We start from the raw sequence: 20,411 nt of genomic DNA on the forward strand, positions 1-20,411 counted from the left end.
ATGAATTTTTTAAAACGTCTGCTTACCTGAGTTAATCTCATTCCGTGTTTCTGTGGCGTTATGTCCTTCCCCTGTTTGTTCATTAGCATTCCCACTTTGTACAGGTTAAACCTCGCGTTTGGCGTATGATAGCCTTAGTGTCCTAAGTGCCGCAAAACCCAACACAATGCAACTTTACAAATAGGAGCGATCAAAAGTACATGGACCCGGTATTTTTTCCCTGATTGAACTAGCTCCGTTACCACTGTGCCTTGCAGGGGGTAAGTTCCTCACGCGCAGCCGCTTTTAGAAGCTCAGCTTGGCAACGTCGCATAAGCGAAGGCAGGAGCCAATCGCTGAATAGCACTGTTCAGAAGAATTAGGCGAATTGGTTGTCTTGCAGTACAGAAGAAGGAATGTGGACCCATGTTGAGTGGAGGATTAAGCGGCACGCGACGGAGATCACTGCAGCCAAACATACGTAGACTCCAAGAGCTCGGCATAAGAGCAGTTCGGCTAGGGTGCCATTAGCGTGTTATACATCGCAGAGCTCTTCAGCCACGGAACAGCTCCCCGCCGACACATGAATGTGCTTGCTTGCGTGTTTTGCTGAGCAAAAGCTATCATAGCGTCCTAGAGCCGCCAGTTTGCTCTTTTTTTTAATGGGAAGAGAACTCAGTAGTCTAGCTTGGAACAAGTTATACATCTTTATGCATCGCATGAGTTCCAAATGTCGTGAACGTCACAAGAACCTTCTTCTCACCCCTACGGCACTTGGCTTCCATAGAAACAGCAAGACCTTCAGTAGACGGTTTAGAAGGAACCATTTGCGGACTCTTTTAATATTTTCAGAGGTTCCAGAATCGTGCTCATGTGCATTAAATGAGAACACGTTGTTTCTCCTCAGTTATTTAGCAAATATGCAATCAGTATGCTCCCTATAAACGTTTTTATCGGAAAATCCTGGTGACGTCTGAACTAACGTAAAACATTTTTCAAATAATTTCAGGTACCTGGGAAGGAACCCGCACATTATTCTTAACGTCTGTTTCAGAAAATTCCTCTCAAATAATGTCTACGTTTGAGGAACTTGCCTTCCCTGCATGCACTCACGACGCTGAAGATTCCTACTAAGCGAGGACTGGCCGTAACTGCAATGGATGCGCTGTCGAGCTACATACCTCTTGCAATCGTTGCCCAAGGAACAACACAGCACATTCAGGACTTCGTTGAAACTCAGGATCCACACACGTTACAACTGGCTCGCGGTCAGGGATATCACTGTTTGTAAAAAATCGGCATGCATTTTAGACTGCTTCATGTAGCTGCGGTATTTTCGAGATGCGCATTAAGATGCCTTCTAGTGTCGGTGACTGAAAGTTCGTAGGTTGCCTCCTACTGTCCTCGTAAATTGTCGTAAATGTGGCATGTATGAGTCGGCGTAACCTGAATTTCTCAATTCAGTGATTTTTCTCAACCGAAATAAGACGAAGCGCTACCGTTAGGTCTGAATGCTCGTTTTCGCTGATGATGCATTCGAAAACCAAATTATTTTTACACGTTCTAAGGGCTCTTATACAGGGTGTCCAGGCTAATTTTAGCCAAGGGTTAAAAATAAGATACTTGAGGTACGTCAGGGAAACCACTTACACACTGCTACCAACCGGCTTGCGCATCGTAGGCAATTTTTTTATTTTGCGATGAATTAATTAGCAATTAAGATATTTTTCTAAATGCGTAAATATTGACTTTAGACACCAGATGTAAATAGCAAAGTCCGAGAGCACCTTAAGCAACACTAATTCCTTTTATTTGCGATAGAGAAAGCCTCACGTGTGTCTTTTTTCCGAAAAAACTCACGTGACTAGCGCATTCGCGCGCCACGATTGTGCTGCTCTCAACCGTGGCTTCAGTGAAAGAAATCAGCTGCTGGCAAGGCGCGACGACCTCATTGCTGCGGCAGGCCGTTATGTCGAAAGGGGATTGCGGCGCCGAGCGAGCCAGTCTGCAAGCGAGACGGTGCAACTTGCACCGTAGTGCTTGCAGACTGGCTCGCGCGGGCGGTGGTTCAAATTATAAGAAACGGTGGTTCACTATACGTTACCTGAGATAGTAAAAACGATAGCCATGGGCGGCGATGCATTAATAATAACATATATGCCACGATCACTTAGTGTAAACGACTGCATTCAAGATTTATGCAAATGAAGCAAGTGGGAGATAGCCAGGTAGGCAGATGAGGATCAGAGACGTTGGGATAAAGTCGTCGCGGCTGGGTTAGGAACGGGTTAATAGAGGCCTGTGAGAGATGCCTTTTGCTCACCTGTGAACTCAGGCTGATTGTGATGCTGATGATGACGACGAACGGTTGGCCATAAATTATTGCTCTTATATTGATCAGGTGCTCTTCTCTAATTTAAACCAGATGCAGATGTACTTCGCTGCCTACGATCCTCTCCCGAAAAAGCACGGCTGGGCGCTATACGACGTGGACTTCGACGATTACATGAACAACTGCTCATTGGGATCCGCATTCACCCGTCTGAAGATCATAAAGCGATACTTGATGTTCTGACGCAACCGGTGGCGTGCAGCAGAGAAAAGAAACCACTTTGCCGTTTGTTTTCTCTAAGATTTATTTTATCTATACAACCAACGTGGCATACGAGGTCTGTTCTTAGACGCATATTCTTAGCGCGTTGGCAGAACGTAGCGCCTCACACATAACGTAACGTAACGTAACATAACAAGCAAGGGTGTAGGTAACTCATAGGCAACACGGCGCTGCTATGCGCCGCGTTACCTTTCCATATTTTTTGAATAACAAAGAGAATAGTATCAGCACATTTCGAAGAACACCTAAAGTTCTGTTTTTAATATTTCAACGGAATCAAGTTGAGCAAATGTTTTCAGAACTGTTACTACCGTCTGCTCTGACCTCTGTGTGAAGCAAGACGCATCTCAATTCAGCCCTAAATAAATGTTGTTTTCAAATGACAATTTTGCGTTCCGAATGCTCATTTTCTCAGAAATATATTTGAGAGGACGACCAGACAATAGAACCGGTTATAGGTTTCATTTCAGGTATCGTACGGATGCCATGCTTGTGAAATGCTAGCTCCTCCGGATGCTCCTATTTGATAGCAGCAGCTCTGATTGGAACACGAGAAGCTACCTTTGCAGTACCTGCAAATATACCGCAGAGGAGGAGACTGACAACCGAGCGAATCTAACAGGCGTATTACCTTTCGCCGCTAAGACTTCTCTGACCATGGCAGGTGTTGCAGAAATTTCTGTGAACACCTTCCCAGTCTAGTATTATTGCAATAGCGTACAGACATTCTGAAAGGCTTCTAGCTTCCTGCGCTGACTATGTTCAAAAAGGATATGGGGAGATGTTCAGCAGGAAATAGCAGTATCATACCGTTAACGTTCTTCTTGTACGACAGCGCTTTCGCTTACCGGTATTTCATCTTTACTCAGAATATTGAGACACGTTACAATTTGCTGCTCTCTAATAAGGATCACTAATAAGGAGAGCTGAAGCATGCCAATCATTCTGCACTTGTTTACTCCTTGCCAAACCAGCTATTGATTCTCCTTAGTGCGCATTCTAAATTCACATTAACCAATTTTGTTCTATTAACTGACCATTTTCGTTTCTCCACTTTTTAGTATCCCTCAGGTATGTTTTACGCGCAATTTTCTTTTCAGTGGTTGAGACAGACATATTGAGTGCAGAATTTGGAGCTAACAGGCAAGAATGTTTACCACAGGAAGAAAACGTGCCGATAAAGCGATGGGAGAGAATAAATGCAAAATATTTAAAAAGAAACTGATTTTATCTACAGATATAGGCAGACGTGATGAACCAAAAAATCCTGCGTGGAAAAGAAAAACCACATCCTTTGAAGTGATCGGCATAATATTGCCAAGCAGTCACATTCACCATCTGAAGAATCAACGGAGCAGTTCTCAATTTTTATATTTGGCTGTCGTAAGCTCAGTCCCCTCTATACTCGGCCATTAAACTTCAGTCTTTGCATGAGCTAATAGTGCTATGCTTCTTCCACACATATGGTTTTGGTTTGCAAATGTAACCTCATATTTCGCAAGCACGTATAGAGTTGTCTATCAAAAAAGATATTCTTCGAGCAATTAAAGCTGCGTTAATACGCGTTTCGTTCCTCTACATCATTCCCTTCTGTGCATTGTCATTCTGTGATAACCAGTCTGGCATAGTTTCATGCAGATGAATGACGAACTCGCCCCTATTGTTGCCTTGTCAATTGATAAGGTAGGTAAGGTGTTGCAGATCTTGGCTGCTACTCTCCGCAGTAAGACTTGGACAGTAACAATATGGCATGGATCGGAGACGAGCGAGCTACAAATGTTCTTGAGGACTGAAAATTTCGAGATTCTGCACTCGCACAACAGATTCTGCACTGCACTGAACAAGTCACAGTTTTCCAAGCACCGGCATATTGGGCATGGCCAGTTATCGATACAAGCCGGGATTGCGAAGAAAAACAAGCTTGCAACTTCGTTCCCAATAGAAACCACACATACGTGACTCGAAGCATCATTCTGTGTGATTCGAAACAAAGTCTGCGAAGGGCATTTAACCTAAGGTATTCGCGCGAAACTGCTTTATACTAGAGAGGCTCTCGTACTCGAAGGAGCGGTGCGTTCACGTGCTTACTGCTAGTGAAAAATGTAAATGATTCCATAGCTTGCTTCAACTTGGAAAAAGACTCCGGAGATAAGACACTCAGAAACAAAGCAGCATTTTTTTGTTACACAGGTAAAATAGCCCAGAAACCAACCGATACATACAGAAGCAGACATAGCTGGCTAGTTGGTTGGAACTCAGTACTATAACGGCAAACAAAAATGAGGCGGACAAATGCAAGCTAGGAAAAGGCAGCAGAGGTACAATAGCTTCCACCAAAATCTCGGCTTGTAGTCGTCCAGTCGTGCAATGATTTTGTTCAGCCGTAAAACTCATTGCATTTGTGGTGTAATTTTAAATAATATGTAAGGATAAAGAAGAAGATGCGTCCGATGACTGAAAAGACGAAGACGAGGTGGCAGTGTTCTCGCGAGTTTTGCCAGCGCTACGCTTGTGTGTGCTTCGCCGACCTGGTCCCGGACTGTTGCCGAACTTTGCGATTCGTGACAACCTACTTTATCGCCGTAACTACAGCTCCGAATGCCGCAAGTGGCTGCTCGTTATTCCCCGTCACTTACGCTCGGAGATATGTGCATGTTTCCATGCTGCCCCCCACAGCGGTCGCGTGAGCGTTTTCAAGACCTATACCCGTATACAGCTGCGCTACTACTGGCGTGTAATGTACATCTTCACCATGATATACGTGCGCTCATGCCTTCCCTGCCAACATCGCCAGTTATCTCCCCATCGTTCCGCAGCAGAGCTGCAGCCGTTATCATGCTCTCCAGGCCCATTCGACCGCGTTGGCATTGATATATACAGTCCGCTTCCTTACAATACAGCCGACAACCGTTGGGCTATTGTGGCGGTGGATCACCTCACACGACCGATTCATTCTTCGTCTGGTGCACCTCATGAACTGCTCAGTGACCGAGGCCGCGTGTTCTTATCTGACGTGGTAAAAGCGCTTCTCAAAGCGTGCAACACAATTCACCGAACCACCACCGCCCACCATCCGCAGACAAAAGGCCTCGCTGAACGATTTAACCGCACCCTCGGAGACATGCTGTCCAAGTATGTCGCTTCTGACCACACGAATTGGGGTCTCGTCCTTCCGTACGTTACTTATGCGTACAATACCGCTACGCAGTCCACCACCGGCTTCTCTCCCTTCTTCCTACTTTACGACCGCCAACCCTCTGCTACTATCGACACAATCCTCCCTTACCACCCTGATGAATCCGAATATCAGCCTGTTTCCGAAGCCGCGCAACACGCCGAAGCCTGCCGCCAAATCGCCCGCTCACTCACGACTGACACCCAGTATCGCCAGCGCTGCCGTCTCGACCAAGACCAAACCTCGCCGAACTGCTCTTCTGGCGCCCTTGTGTGGCTGTGGATCCCTGCAGGAACTCCCGGTCTCTCCTCGTCGTGGAACCCCTCACGCCGTCTCCTAACCTCCGCCGCCGCGGACAGGAGACCGTTCATGTCCAATGCCTTAAGCCATACACGACCCCGCCATCTTGCCATCACCCTAAGTCGCCAGGATGGCTCGTCTTGTCCCTGGGGTGATTGTAAGGATAAAGAAGGTGCGTCCGATGACTGAAAAGACGAAGACGAGGTGGCAGTGTTCTCGCAAGTTGTGCCAGCGCTACGCTTGTGTGTGCTTCGCCGACCTTATCCCGGACTGCTGCCGTCGCCGTTCCGTTGCCCCATTACCTCGTAATAAACCGCCCTTTATAAACAAATTAAAGAAACGTGCACAGAGTTTGACACTTGGTCAGCTTAGCTGTAGAGCGCTGAAAGTTGAGTAGGGAGATTATATGGAACATGAATGCATTGGTAGGAACATGGTCATGTGGGTGGAGTTTAATGGCTCTTGTAATTTCTGAACTGAAACCTATCGGTGTTTAATCGATGGTTAGAGTGCCCTAATGATAATAAATGTAATTCATACCTTATGCCTAATGCACCCGTTTTTCATTCAATATTTGCTATAAGCAGCCTTTCTATACGGTGATATTCATTACACAATCCAGTGATCTCGGGGTTTCTGGCACTAGTCGAGGGTGAAGGACGCTTTAAAGAAGTTCGAAAGAAGTGAAAATTACTTGCTTGCTCTGCGGTTGGTTTAACTTACTGTGCAAGCTTTATCTATATATTCACCACCACTGAAAAGTCGCATACAACGGTTCCGTTTTATGTGTGGCGTACTACGCATCTCGTCTTTGGGCTAATAGGTTTAAATCTCCTCAGGCACCTTCACATAACTTTGAGCAAAATTGTTTATATTAGGTTGCACTCGACTGCCTTAGTTTTAGGATTTTAGAGAAAAGATGTATGTACAAAGTCGGGTGCTCGACGGAATCCTGTCTTTACAAGGGGACCATAGCGTTTCAAGAAAAGGTATACTCGCTGTAGAATAAAGAGTGAACGCGGCAACACATTAACGTGAACAGGGCAACTGGATAAGGGCTCCATTTTATACGCGTTTGTGACAGGATAGTATGCCCAAAAGTTGCAGCAGCATTATTGGTACTGGGAAGACGTGGGTTGTCGCACATTTCCAGCAAAATGTCCGCAAAATGTCCGCAAACTCTCCCGAATTGTCACTCTGGAAGTATGTAAATGATTAAGATTCGCTACACCTAACTGTATGTTCTCGGGTGGAATGAACCTCAGGTGGTTGGGGTTATTCCGGAGCCCACTGCTACGGCTTCCTTCTTAATACCTGTGTAGGTGTCGGATGATAAGCCTTACATAGCGAAATATACTTTGTTATTGGCAGTAATATGGAAATGTGAGCAAAGTTGACAGTTGCAGGACGTTGTCGCTTTTACTGCGAAAGCAAAACTTCAGTAGGTCTAACCAGCTGACCGAGATTGTGTGGAGATTGACCATAAAGTTTACCTCAGCAAAACCTATCAAAGCGACAGCCCACTCAGAAATAAATACTGCCACCAATGGGTTTCGAACCCGCGGCAACGCGAAAAGACCAGCTTCGCTGGCCAGTGCAAGAGGACACTACGCTATCACCGCAGCCAACCAGGACTGGTGTTAAACTGAAACACGCCTTCCCACTGTGCATTGCACGTCGTCGTCTTCATCAACTTCCAGCTGCGGTGCGAACAGCTGAGGAAACTTTCAACTCAGTTTCAATTGAGGCAACCAGTTGAGAAATCATCACCCAAAACTCGAGGAACTGTTTCGGAAATGGCCCTTAGAGAAACCGTCCGCCATCACGCACCTCTAACGGGACTGGTTGCACTGCAGACCAAGTGCGCTTCTAGTTAACCTGTAGAACACGAAGAATGCGTTCTACAGGATCGCTGCCACTGTGATCCATTTCACCACAAAAGACACGAAAATTTGTGTTTCTGAGTGCATCGCGGTCGCCTCTATTTTTTTTTAGGGTCTGCCGATATTTAGTGGAATCCAGATCTGCGCAATGGTGAAATTCTAAATGAAATTCAGACAAAATAGAAAAAAAAATCACATTGGAGCCTGGTAACTAAGATAAAGATAGTTTCAATGCTTTCTCGCACACTGCGCTAAATTTCTGCCGCTTGAAGCTGCCGTTAGAGAGTTTCAGCGCACCAGCGACCGTCACCAACCATATGCTCTATACCGCCGTAAATCGGAATGTACGAAACACTCCCGGTGACGAGAAATGACCTGCCCACTCCCATCTCATGGAAAGCTGCTCTGTGCAATTCTAGCGTGAAGAATCAGGAACAGCTGATTGCGCGGATCCGCAGGTTGGTACGAGATATCCGAGTCCTATATTGAGGCCACGCGCCCACGAGAACGGGTGCCTGAGGTGCCCTTCCTGAAAATAACCATATTTCTGCATCAGCGCCATTATAAATTATGAATATATTGAAAAGAAAGCATGTGCATATTTTTCTCAGACGCCTTTGGCGTCACAGTTACATCGAAAGGAAGAATCCGTGGAACAAGTCAGCCAAAAAGCAGCGATGATCTTCCAGTTGTCACGAAACTAGGCGGTTACATTGAAAACGGGGCGGTTACATTGAAAACGTGGCAGAAAACGTGCCAGTTTTGTGAAGAATTATGGAATAAGCATATCAGATGAGTCCAGTAAGGAACCTTTCAGAAAATCTAAGGCAGCCGACACCGGTGATAATCACGGTGGAACACATGGCTTAACTTCTCTTCTTCACCATGACATTACCTACACTGCTATTGTGGAACCAAAGTAGTGGTCAGTTGATCAAGCATCATCATCATCATCATCATAATCATCATTATCAGCCAGACTACGCCCACTGCAGGGCAAGGTCCTCTCCCATGTCTCCCCAATTAACGCTAACCTGCCCTTGGCCACCTGAGGCCACCATATCCGCGCAACCTTCATCTTATCCGCCCACCTATCTTTATGCCGCTCCCTGCTATGCTTGCCTTCTCTTGGAATCCTCTATTACACTTGAGGACCAACGGTTGTCCTGCCTTCGCATTACCTGTCCTTTATTACATGCCAAGAATCAAGGAGCCTCCGCTTGAAAGCGCGATTTACACATACCTAATAACATCTTCATATTAATAAGTGTTCTCTGCAGTACCACCATTGGACTGAAGGTCTAGAATACCGGCCGAATTTACTGCAACCAGAGAATTTCGCTTGTCACGACCTAGTTCGACGTGGGAATTTCAACGATGACACTTATGCCTGGCAATTGCGGCGCCATATAGATTCTAATTCCGGTGGTCTTTCTCGACATAGAGGAGCCCTGCCTATAACCCATCGTTGCATCTGCGAAAATGGTAAACAAAATAAGAATCGAAGCTGACCGTGCTGTGCAAGCGTGATATTAGGTGGACTCCACACAGCAGACCGAATACAGCCTACACCGATGTTAAGAAACGTGAATAAAGGCCAACAAATTTCTTCAATAATTAGACAGCAATTTTCGAAATACGTGCAGCAAAAACATTTGCCTCAGGAATTTTCTTATCTTCATCGTTGCAGGCGGTAGCAATTAGCGGCGACCCAGCTGGAACCCGTTCGGAAATTTGGAGTCGCTAAAGGCATGAAAATTGGTAGCCATAGCGATACTGTAAGACGTGCTGACTGTGGCAGCGAATTTGTACGCTGGAGACTAGAGGAAACCGTAGTTTCTGATAAGATATAATCGAATCCGTACCATCCACTCCGCCATGATTTTAGAGCGAGAGCCTTGTTCTTGCAATTCTGGGCCGGCACAAAGCCACGGAGGCTTCTGGTGATTCGTTTGGTTTGCACTTCTCTCTTTTTTGAGCTTGTGGTGAAAAATTTTTCTAGCTGGCAACAGATTTGCTGTCTGTCTTCCTTCCCTCTGTATTTCCTGATTATTGATGCTGGTTGGGCGACGAACACCCTGTTAGCCTCACTTGGGGACTGGTTTTCTTCAATAAAGCACATTTGATAGCCCAGTCGTTGTTGCGACAGTCCTTCCTTGCTGTCTCAATGTATTTTATAGCTTTGCTGTTTGTACCAAGTGGCCCTATTGCTGCTCTGGTACTCGTGCAATAAGTGTTGTTGTAAGTATATTCGAAATTTCCTCAACGTGAATAATGTCATGCTAGGAACTCGTGGCCGAGACAACTAATTTTTCCACCCTAAATAACAAACCTATGATTTAAGCAGACCCGTGCAATATGACCCTCTGCATGAATCAGCAGCCGCTTACAATAGTATGCATTCTGTGGGTATGTGATCAAGTCTAATCTATAAGCTAATGATCCGATGTGGAGGTGCACAGGGCGTATTTTAAATTTTATTGCATCAAGCATAGAATTCACTTAAGAAATTATATAAAGGAGGTTCCAGATTCAGCAAATGTATTGGGATTTCCTGACGAATACGTACGGCGTATGAATATATTCTCATTTCAAACTGAAGGCTCAACGCACGAAGGACGAGACTAAGACAGATACAAAAACAGCGCTGACTTGCAAATAAAAGGCTTTATTGCTCGCACGCAATAAATAGGCATAAATAAGCACAATCAACAGATATAACAGGATCAGTGCTGATTGTCATAAAAGACAACAACAAGCACACAATCGCATCCTACACTTAGCAAACTCCACTGTTAAGATAGCCAGTTTCATTTTGTGCTAGCGTGAAGCAAGGTTTGATGACGCAATTGTCAAGTTGCCGGTGAATTAAAAGAGCTTGCACGATTTCTCGCGACGTTGGTCCTTATGTTCATGCAGTATTGTAGTACGCCTGAAAAAACGAGTGCATTTACAAGAAAGTCAATGTAGAGCCACATTGCTTTTTTTGGGGCGGAGGGGGGGGGGGGGGGGGGGTAGGGGTTATTCTAGAGAGCGTTTATGCTCACTTAGGCGATCATTGAGGTACCGCCCTGTGTGACCAATATAAAGCCGCCCACAGAATTTCTTTGTAGGAGAAATTCGAGGTCCGTGTAGTGTGCGATGTCAGTGCACGTTAAAGAACCCCAGGTGCTCGAAATTTCCGGAGCCCTCCACTACGGCGTCTCTCATAGCCTTAGTCGGTTTGGGATGTTAAACCCCATAAACCAACCAAACCAAGCAACCCACAGGATTGTTTTATCGTACAGACGACATTTTTACGGCACTGCACACAGGGTTCATTGTAACTTTTTTCACGTTAGGCATGCGGAGGTTCTTCACGGTTGACAGTTTTACGCAAGCGCTGCACTTTGTTAGGGGCAGAAAAGATGACTCTGACACCGGCTTTTCCGGCATTTCTTTTCAGGCTATGTGATACCTTGTGCACAGAAGGTATCACCGCGAAGTTTCGGTTTTCTACAACAAGGGAACTGGTTGTTTTGTCCTGAATTCGACAAGAATCTTCTGTGCTACACCGCGCAGGATGTGGTCTGAAAAGCGGGCCTTTTTCAGCCTCATGATCTGTCATCTGAAGCTAGATTGCATTTGATGAGAACATGACCTGGAAATGACATCTTTGAGGACTGCTGTCACGACGCTTCGTTTTACTGTTTTTCAATGAGAGTAAGTATGATAAAGCCCTTTTTGTGCTCGGGGTGCCCAGCACTAGCGTACCCTTTCGTCGCACATCATTAGCTGTAGGTCCAGGAAGCTAATTGTGTTATGATCCGGAACTTCCATCGTTAGTTGAAATGATTTTAGATTAGACCTGAACAATGTGAGGATATCACTGGCTTGTTTTGCAACGCAGTGGCCGCTTCTTAATCTGAAAATCACCAGAATATCATCAACGTATCGGAACACACGTACCACTGAAGATCCAAGTAAGGCTTGGTGTAACTTTCGGTCCAAGGAAGCTAGTAGACAGTCACTGAGGAACGGAGCGAGGCCGGAAGCCTAGACAGACGCCCTCCTTCTGGATAAAGTCGCTCCGTTGAAAGACACCACTGTCGAGCGCAGATATAGATCTAGTACATAAAGGAGGTTGGCAACGTCAGTTTCGCAGTGGTTTTGGAATTTGGTGGCACCGTACAAGTCAACTGCTCGACCTACGGCGGTGTACACGGAGTCTTGAGGGAGGGAATTAGAACATGTCTTTGATGTCAACAGACAAGGCGCGGACATTTTTTGAAGGCTTCTCCTGAAAAAATTCAGACACGGCTGCGGGGCGGCGCACAAGGAAATGCACATTGATGGTTAGTTCCGAAAAACAGTTTTGAAGGTAGGACCCGAGGGCAAGTTGCCATGTACCCTTTTCGGTTACAATGGCCCAGAAAAGGACATTCCTTCTTGCGGGCTTTGGCTGAGGAGGAGCTTTGCAGGCTCACGCCGGTGCTTTTTTTTACACTGGTTGCCAGCTTGTCCAAGCCAAGCCTTTCATATCTGAGCAGTGCGTCTTTTTTTGCCTTATTTGGACAGAATATTTTTTGAGGAAGAAAATTTTCTCTTATGGCATCATCAGCATTCTGGTGTCAAACATTCAACTGACAGACAGCAAAACCACATTGTTTGTCGGCCAGGACTGGCTTGAAATCGGCGTTTTTGAGAGATCCGGTGAGCCTGCTTGAATCCAAATGGTTTTTGTTTACTTTTGTAGGGGGAAGAGATTCCACTGAGTCTAGGATGCACCGAGCGGCGTCTGTCTCGTCCTTTGCACTTTCCGCTGTCTTTTTTGCCATGGCAAGTAGCTCCGGTTTACTTAGTGAGGGTGGTGAGCAGAACTGCGGTCCTTACTGCAGTATATTCAGATCGTCTGCGGGGATGTTCGGGTTTCCCACGAGGTCAACGGTCTGCTCCATTTGCGCCCGTCGCGCTTTCTTTGGGAGCGCAGCTCAGATTTATCGCCAACGCCATTCAGTGCCCAGTGAAGCTGCGGGCTGTTCCTCGCTGAGACATGGGGAAAGACCACCTGAGGGGGTAAAACATGGCCTAAAGGAGGTGGGAACGGTCCGAGTAAGTGGGAAACAACAGGTCGGAAGTAGGCGTTCTTCACCGCGAATGAAAACAGGCGGGCTTTGCAGGTTCCATGGGCTAAGAGGCTTGCACACAGAGTAGGATGCTGAGAGGCACACTGAGAAAGAAGGCCCGATGTACTATAAATGTATTGCAATAAGGTATTTGTGTGGGCTAGTGGGTACATGATTCAAGATGAAGGCACAGCGCAAGATAGACGGGACTAAGACAGAGACAAACGCAGCGCTGACTTGGGACTAAAAGGGTTTGTTGCTGGCACGCAATAAATAGGCGAAAAGAAGCCGAACCAGCAGCTAGAACAGCATCAGTGATGATTCCAAAAAAAAACACAACAACAAGCACACATCGGCTCTACATTGGCTCTCTTGTAAATACACTCATTTTTTCAGCCGTACTACAATACTGTATACACATAAGGACCAGCGTGCACGGGAAATCTCGGAAGCTCTTTTAATTCACCGGGAACTTCACAATTGCGTCAGCATACCTTCCATTGCGCTAACACAAAAAGAAATCGTCTATCTTAAAAGTTGAGTTTGCTGAGTGTATTGTGCGATTGTGTGCTTGTGTTTTTTGACAACCATCACTGATGCTGTTCTCTCTGTTGACTGTGCTCCTTTTCGCCTATTTATTGCGTGCGAGCAATAAAGCCTTTTAGTCGCAAGTCAGCCCTGTCTTTGTCCCGTCCTCCATGCGCTGTGCCTTCAGTTTGAATTGTGTACCGACTAGCCCAGACGAATACCTTACTGCAATATATTCTCATTTCTTCGTTTCATGCAGGCCCGAATGCATAGAAATTGATCACATACGCTTGAAAGAAGACCGCACATTTGAAGCCAATTACTGTTGGTCGTTTTGCAACTGGTGGTGGTAGTGAAAACATTTACTTGGAAGGGACAAGAGGTATATTTGGATCAGCCCGTAAGGGACCGATCCTTACAAGCACTAGATGGAGGTCCCTAGTTTCGGACCCCAGTGTCGGTGGCCGCCACCCGGGCGCGCCCGACTAAGGCTTGTTGGGCCTGTAAGTCTTGGCAGCCGTGCAGGGTCGCCTCTCAGTCCTCCCGGGTTGCGTTTGGGATGGGGGGAATGGTTGGATTATAGGGGCAGGCCCTTACTATGCGATAGGGGTCCGAAGACACCGCACTACAGTGCGTGCAGCTGCCGCTGAAGGAGAGTAAAAAAGTTTCAGTGCTGCCGGGCACAGCATTGTTTTGGTGAGAAGGCGGAGGAGGAGCCGCTGATCCGCCTTCTTGAAGCTTTTACATGGGCAAGGGAAAAGACGATGACTATCTTCTGCAATGACACCACACATGCACACTCCATATTTTTGCGCATAGGTGGCCGCTACGACTATCTGTTACAGTTTTTGCGTGGTTTAATTGTGAATCTAGGTGGTACCTGGGATGACAAAATTCTTATTGCGGATATCATTTTCGATATAACTTAAACTTCGTTAAAACGCTCTTGAGACTCGAAATCTATTTTTTTATTTCTTGTTCAGGTTGCTCAATCCTTTTAGCACGTTTTAAAATCTTTGATGTCATAATTTTTATGTCAGCAAGGTTCTGCTTCAATTGAGCTCATTCATTTTATTTCATGCTTGCTTTACGAATGTATCTCCATCGTAGGCACTAGATAAATGAATAAAAAAATTATTGGAAGATTTGGGAGGGTGGTGTGTGGGTGGCGCTTCAAGTCAGGGAATCTAGCGGCTGCCGCTGCTGTCCGTACTCGTGCTACGAGGACCTCCATAATTGGTATTGCATTCGGATCTTCAAATGGACTGTTTTGACAGGTATACACCATGTGACGCAGGCCCTTCTTCTCCCTCCACACGCTGTTACCACTCGTACTGCCCCGTCGATATATCTAGAGACATATCTAGAGTTCCCTTCTATTTGAATTGATTCCTACCAATAATTTCATTATTCAAGTGCGGGACACTAGACGTGTGCTTTGAAACTTTAAACGGAGAGCTCTACTCCTCGGGGTACGGTATCTGATTTTGATGTAGATCAGACAATGACGTTCAGTGCATCACAAGGTTAAACGGAACTTAAACGGGTGGTGATATATCCCACTGTGATGATTATTTTGGAACGATTAAGACAAGAGCCTTCCGCCACCACTATAGAGATTTTGAAACACTTTATTGAAAAACAGAAATTAGCTGGTGTGTAAAAATTGTAGGCAAAGCTACGGCGGTCTCTGCTTCAACTACGCTAGTTATCTCTTCTCATCCTTTGTTGACGGCTACTGCCAGTGCTCTCTGTTGTTTGCCCCCGCATGTAACCGCGTCCACACACACTCTTCTTTTCAAAAGAGCATATGTCTTTGGAATATATTTAGCCCTTACATCTCTTCTTCTCTGGTAGAGATTTCCATTCTTGTTTCATGGGGTTGGTGCTATCTTGAGTGTGCCTGCAATTCTGTTTGGGATCCTTTCCGTTCTGATTCATTCCCACAGTCGCTTGTTGTAGCCGCCGTTTTAGAAGAAGTGTTCTTCCATTAATGGTTTGTGATAATCTGATCTTTTGAGCCTTAGTTTTTGCTTCCCTCAACTGTTCAAATGTAATTGTAAGATCGAGTGCTAGAAGTTTTTCTGTTGAAGTATTCTGTGGTAGCTTGAGCGCCGTTTTGCACGACTTGCGTAGAATGGCATTCGTTTTTTAGATTTCGCTTTTGGTCAGTTGATGGCATGGCAGCCTGTATGTAACCCTCTTACTGCCATGCTTCTGATTAGTTTCAGAGTATCCTCTTCTCGCATGCCATGTCCCTTTTTGGTTATACGTGCGATATTTCGTGCCACTTGTGTTGAAGATTTCAGTTGGGTGACGGCATAGATGCTTCTTTGGTAGGATTCTACCGACGTACCCAGTATTGTAGTTGTTGTTCCCTCCGGTACCAACGCTCTTTCTATTTAGGCTTTTAGTTTTAGGTGTTCGCTGGTAGGTATCGTGCGGTAATGTTTCCCGTTCTTACATTCTTACATTCTTATTTCTCGGTTGAACATGAAAGCCCTCATTCTCCTTACGTATTCTTCTACGCAGGAGGCACCCTAGTGTAGCTCTTCTTCTCCGACTAAGTCTGTGACAGTGAGTATCGCTGTTGTTGAAACTTGGTTCAGCGCCAAAGACGAACACAAAGATAGGAAACGACACACACACACACACACACACACACACACACGCACACACACACACACACACACACACACACACACACACACACACACACACACACACACACACACACACGTCTTTTGCGCTGAATCAAGTTTCAACTATGTCCCACCAACTAGCCCAGCACGAAGTTTTGTTAGAGTATCGCTATATCGACCGACAGTCTACATGGCTTACATCATTCCTTCAATCTCTTATAGCTTTCAAGCGGAGCCTATTAAGGCTTATATTTATAAGAAAAAGCAAAAATATCCGCGCCTTGTGGTAACCCCTTGTTTTACGCGTTGGCGGCGGCGGGGCCACGTCAGGCAATGTATGCCTTTTGCCACGTCACCCTGGACATCCTTTCCGATGTTTGAAATAAATTCAGAACAAATCAATGAATGAAAATTTGCCGGACCTAAACTGTCCCAGGCCGCCTGTGGCTGTTCTGTCGGAGAGAAATGCTTTAGCATAAGCATGTATACCTGCCGGACTTTTAATTTGTTTAGTGCCGTAAGATTTGCTTCATGGCTTACATTATGAAAGGCACCTGTGATGTCCAGATCCATTGTGATGCTCCCCTCATAGCGGGGCACATTTTTGAGCACTTCATCTTGTATCTGGAAGAGAATGTCGTGTGAGTATAGCTTTCGACTGCAGCCGAACATGGCGTGGGCGTTCAGGTCTTTGTCTTCCTTATAGTCTTGGAGACTTCGCGTTAAGATGCGCTCGTATAGCTTACCTAGGCATGATGTTAGCGAGGTTTGCCGAATATTTACGATTTCGAGCTACTTGCCCGGTTTCAGCATCATTATCACCTCTGCGAGCTTCCAGTCATTTGATACTGCTTCTGCTTACCAGTATGCGATTAGAAATTTCAGTAGTGCTTCGACTAGTTCATGGGACAGGCTGCGGATTAAGGCATTGCCAATTCTGTTTGCTCCTGCTGCAGAGTTCTTTGCGGAGCTTTGTATGGCTACAAAGGCTTCGTCTTCCCTTATCGTGAGATCGAGACGTTCATTTTGTGAGGGTTTTGGTTTATGAGGGTTTTGGTTGCAAAAGCATTTAATTTGGACTTTTTCTATGAGGTCAGAATCTTGTCCTTCAAAGGAGTAGAACATCAGCCTTTGGATTGATTTGTTGTTTTTTTTTGTCTTTTGGTTTTCGAATAGTCGATCATATCCATGACGAGATTCGAGGTTTTGGTTGTGCCTGATGTCCACTTTAGCGAGTCGCTAAATTGTTCCCATTTGTGCCTCTTGACCTCTGTAGCGTACTCTTCCGCTCTATCGGTGGTCTTCGTGGCACGCATCTTTCGTCTCCTGCTATGTTTCTCCTCTTTCCACTTCCTGATAAGTCCTCTCCTTGCTTTCCACAACCTTCGGAGGGGTATGCCAAATTCTGATGTTTTTGTTGCTCCTGTTGTCTGCTTTCTGCATCTACCCCGTCATCTTTTGGGTATATCCCTCACTCTTCTAGTGGCCGGATGCTACCGAGAATCCGATCGCATGCTATTCGGAACGCACTCCAATCTGTAATGCTTGCATGGCCTACTTCTCTCTGAACTTTGCCCTGTACAATTCAAGTCCTAAGAAAGTAGCGGTCGCTTCCTATATTTTCCATTGCACTTTCCCAGCAGTAACCTCCGCTTTTCCTTATAAAGGTAAGGTTGGGACTTATGTCTATGCAAACGCTGCTACCGACCCTCGTGGTTGTCGCAGCATCAGTGATTAATGTGCGGCTGAAGAGATACGCTACCTTAACTATTTCGTCGCAGGGCCCGGACATCCAACTTCGTTTTGTGAACCGACCAGGGTGCCACTGCCATCACCCTGTGTGGCCTTGACACATGAGCGTAATGTGGGGGCTGTGCGGTGGCCCATAACTCCTGAAGGGTGCAAACTCGCTTGCGTAATAAAGTTTTTCATCCATTTATTGTCCGGCCTTTGATGTATTTCTTTCTATACCCCCCGTTTCTGTTTATGATCTGAGAGATGCCGCCCACTAAGATATGCACCCACTGACGGATCCGTGATCTGCCAGAAACGCGGCCACCGAAACTGAGGAGCTCTAGCCACGCCTGATTCAAGGAACGTCTACAGAGAAGGCTATAATAGATTTGTACAAGAGAGGCCTTCATTTTGAGGAAGGGGATGGCGCACTAACTGCCTCACATATCTCAGTGGAAACCCGAACCGCGTTGTATGGGAAGAGATAACGGAGGGAATGAAAGAAGACAGAACAAAAGAGGTGCCATATTGGAGGAATAATTGCCCGGAATAATTTCAACCACCTGGGGTTCTTTAACGAGCACTGACATCGCACACCACACTGGAGTGTTTCCGTTTCACCTCCGTCGAAACGCTTCCTACGCGGCTGGGATTGAACCCGCGAACTCCGGCTCAGCAGCCGAGCGCTCTAACCACTGAGCCATGGCGGCTTGCTTGCGATTTTTGGGTCGGTCCCGTTTCCGGCCCAATTCAAGGACCACATGGCCCGTTTTCACCAAGCATCATCGATGGATGTGCGAGGACATCCTTAATGGCCATGATGGCCGTGAGAGCTGTGTTGGCCTCAATCATCTCGATGTTTTACTCGCATCGCTACACCGTAGCATGTGGATCGCCGTAGCAATAGAATCACTCAAGCTTTGGCGTCAATCTGCGCTCCGGATGTCACGGAATTTCTCTTATAAAAAGTCATTCTTCTGCTCGCCAACTACTCGCTACCACAGCTGCCTTTTTCTGTCCGTAGTCATAAACAATATCCACACAGGAAAAGCTCCCGGCAGCCTATCACGCACAGACAAATGGGCATAATGAGTAATTAAACCTGTCTGTGGCAGGCGTTTCTTCGTTTTGTGTCTCTCTACACCTCCGAGATTGGTCAAACCTTTCCTTGCGTGACCTTCGCGTATGTTTCTTAACGACAGGACACAACACGCTAACAATGGTATGTTTTCAGAAAGTACGGTGGAAGGACGAGGTTCTGAACTTCGACGGGGTAGGGGGGGCGCAGCACGCGCGGTGCTGGGGAAGAATTAAAATTAGTGAGAGAGGTAATAATAGCGTGGTTATACAAGTTAGGCCGATCCCATAGTTGTGTAATTCATAAGACGCTCTATTTGGAAGTCATTGAAGTTCCTCGCAGCACTGAAAGCAACCGAACCGTTGCTTTGAGGCTGCCAGCGAACGTGTAGCGAGTGCTAGATGCGATTAAACATTTAGAAGGACTGCCCATAGAGTGCGCAACCCACCGAAAAATAGCGCTTCTGCCATACACGTTTCCAGTTTCACTGCAATTTAGCCTTCTCCTCCCCAATTAATTAGGCACTGACAAGATGAGCTTTATAGTCTCATATACGTCGTCAATAGCTTTCTCAGTAAATAAATTTTGTTCAATAGGCGCTCTCTCTTCCGCTGTAGTTTAATTAACAGTTCAATACAAATGCCTTCTGCAGCAGAAATAATCAAGTTTTGAATATGTGTTTTCGCTATATTCCCTATTTTAAATGCAGATTGAACGCTGCTTCTCCGGCAGCAACGTACTTCAGCAATGAAGCTCTATTTGTATCCAGGGACAATAGGAAAGAGCACGGCACTGGATGGCAACAGCAGCGCACATCGTTATTCACTTTTGGGTCGTACGCTCTTATTTCTGTACTGATATTTCATCGATGAAACAAGCGGCAGACATAAGAGTGCGACCAGAGGCTTGTAAGGAGGGCAGTGCAAGAGGCAAGTGCTCCTTCTACTACGGGAGCTTGCCCACTGTCGTAGGAAGTGCATGCAATGTGGATTAGTAATAAGAGCACAGTGAAAAAAAGCGTTTCTCTCATGAAAACTTTTCAAGGCAGCCATTGCTAAGAAGCCCCTTTTAGTTACGTTTCCTAGCAAGGAAGTTTCGGCACCACTGAAAATATCTTTAAAGAATATTTGTGCATGTTTAATCATTTCCTAAACAATACGGAGTAGGTTTATGTATGGTGTTGTCACGTTTTTAAAAATTATGCCCCAGATACCTAGCAGGTTTATTTGAAAGCCAATTTCCATTCCGCGACGCCGAGGTGGCTCAGTGGCTATGGTGCTCGGCTGCTGTCCCGAAAGACGCGGGTTCGATCCCGGCCGAGGCGGTTGAATTTCTTTGGAGGAGAAATTCGAGGCCCGTGTACTGTGCGATGT

At 46.0% G+C, this 20,411-nt stretch overlaps 1 protein-coding gene across 1 annotated transcript in view; it reads left to right on the forward strand.

The window, feature by feature from the left end:
• Positions 1–2,554, forward strand: part of LOC149328636 (uncharacterized) — a 33,718-nt gene extending 31,164 nt beyond the window's left edge. Inside the window, exon 9 of the mRNA XM_089559554.1 lies at positions 2,405–2,554. Coding sequence (XP_089415680.1) covers positions 2,405–2,554 — 150 coding nt within the window. The remainder of the gene's footprint in view (positions 1–2,404) is intronic.
• Positions 2,555–20,411: the final 17,857 nt, after the last annotated feature.

The sequence above is a fragment of the Amblyomma mixtum genome, chromosome 9 (assembly GCF_055824585.1).
Source record: "Amblyomma mixtum isolate Tamu chromosome 9, ASM5582458v1, whole genome shotgun sequence".
Classification (NCBI taxonomy): domain Eukaryota; kingdom Metazoa; phylum Arthropoda; class Arachnida; order Ixodida; family Ixodidae; genus Amblyomma; species Amblyomma mixtum.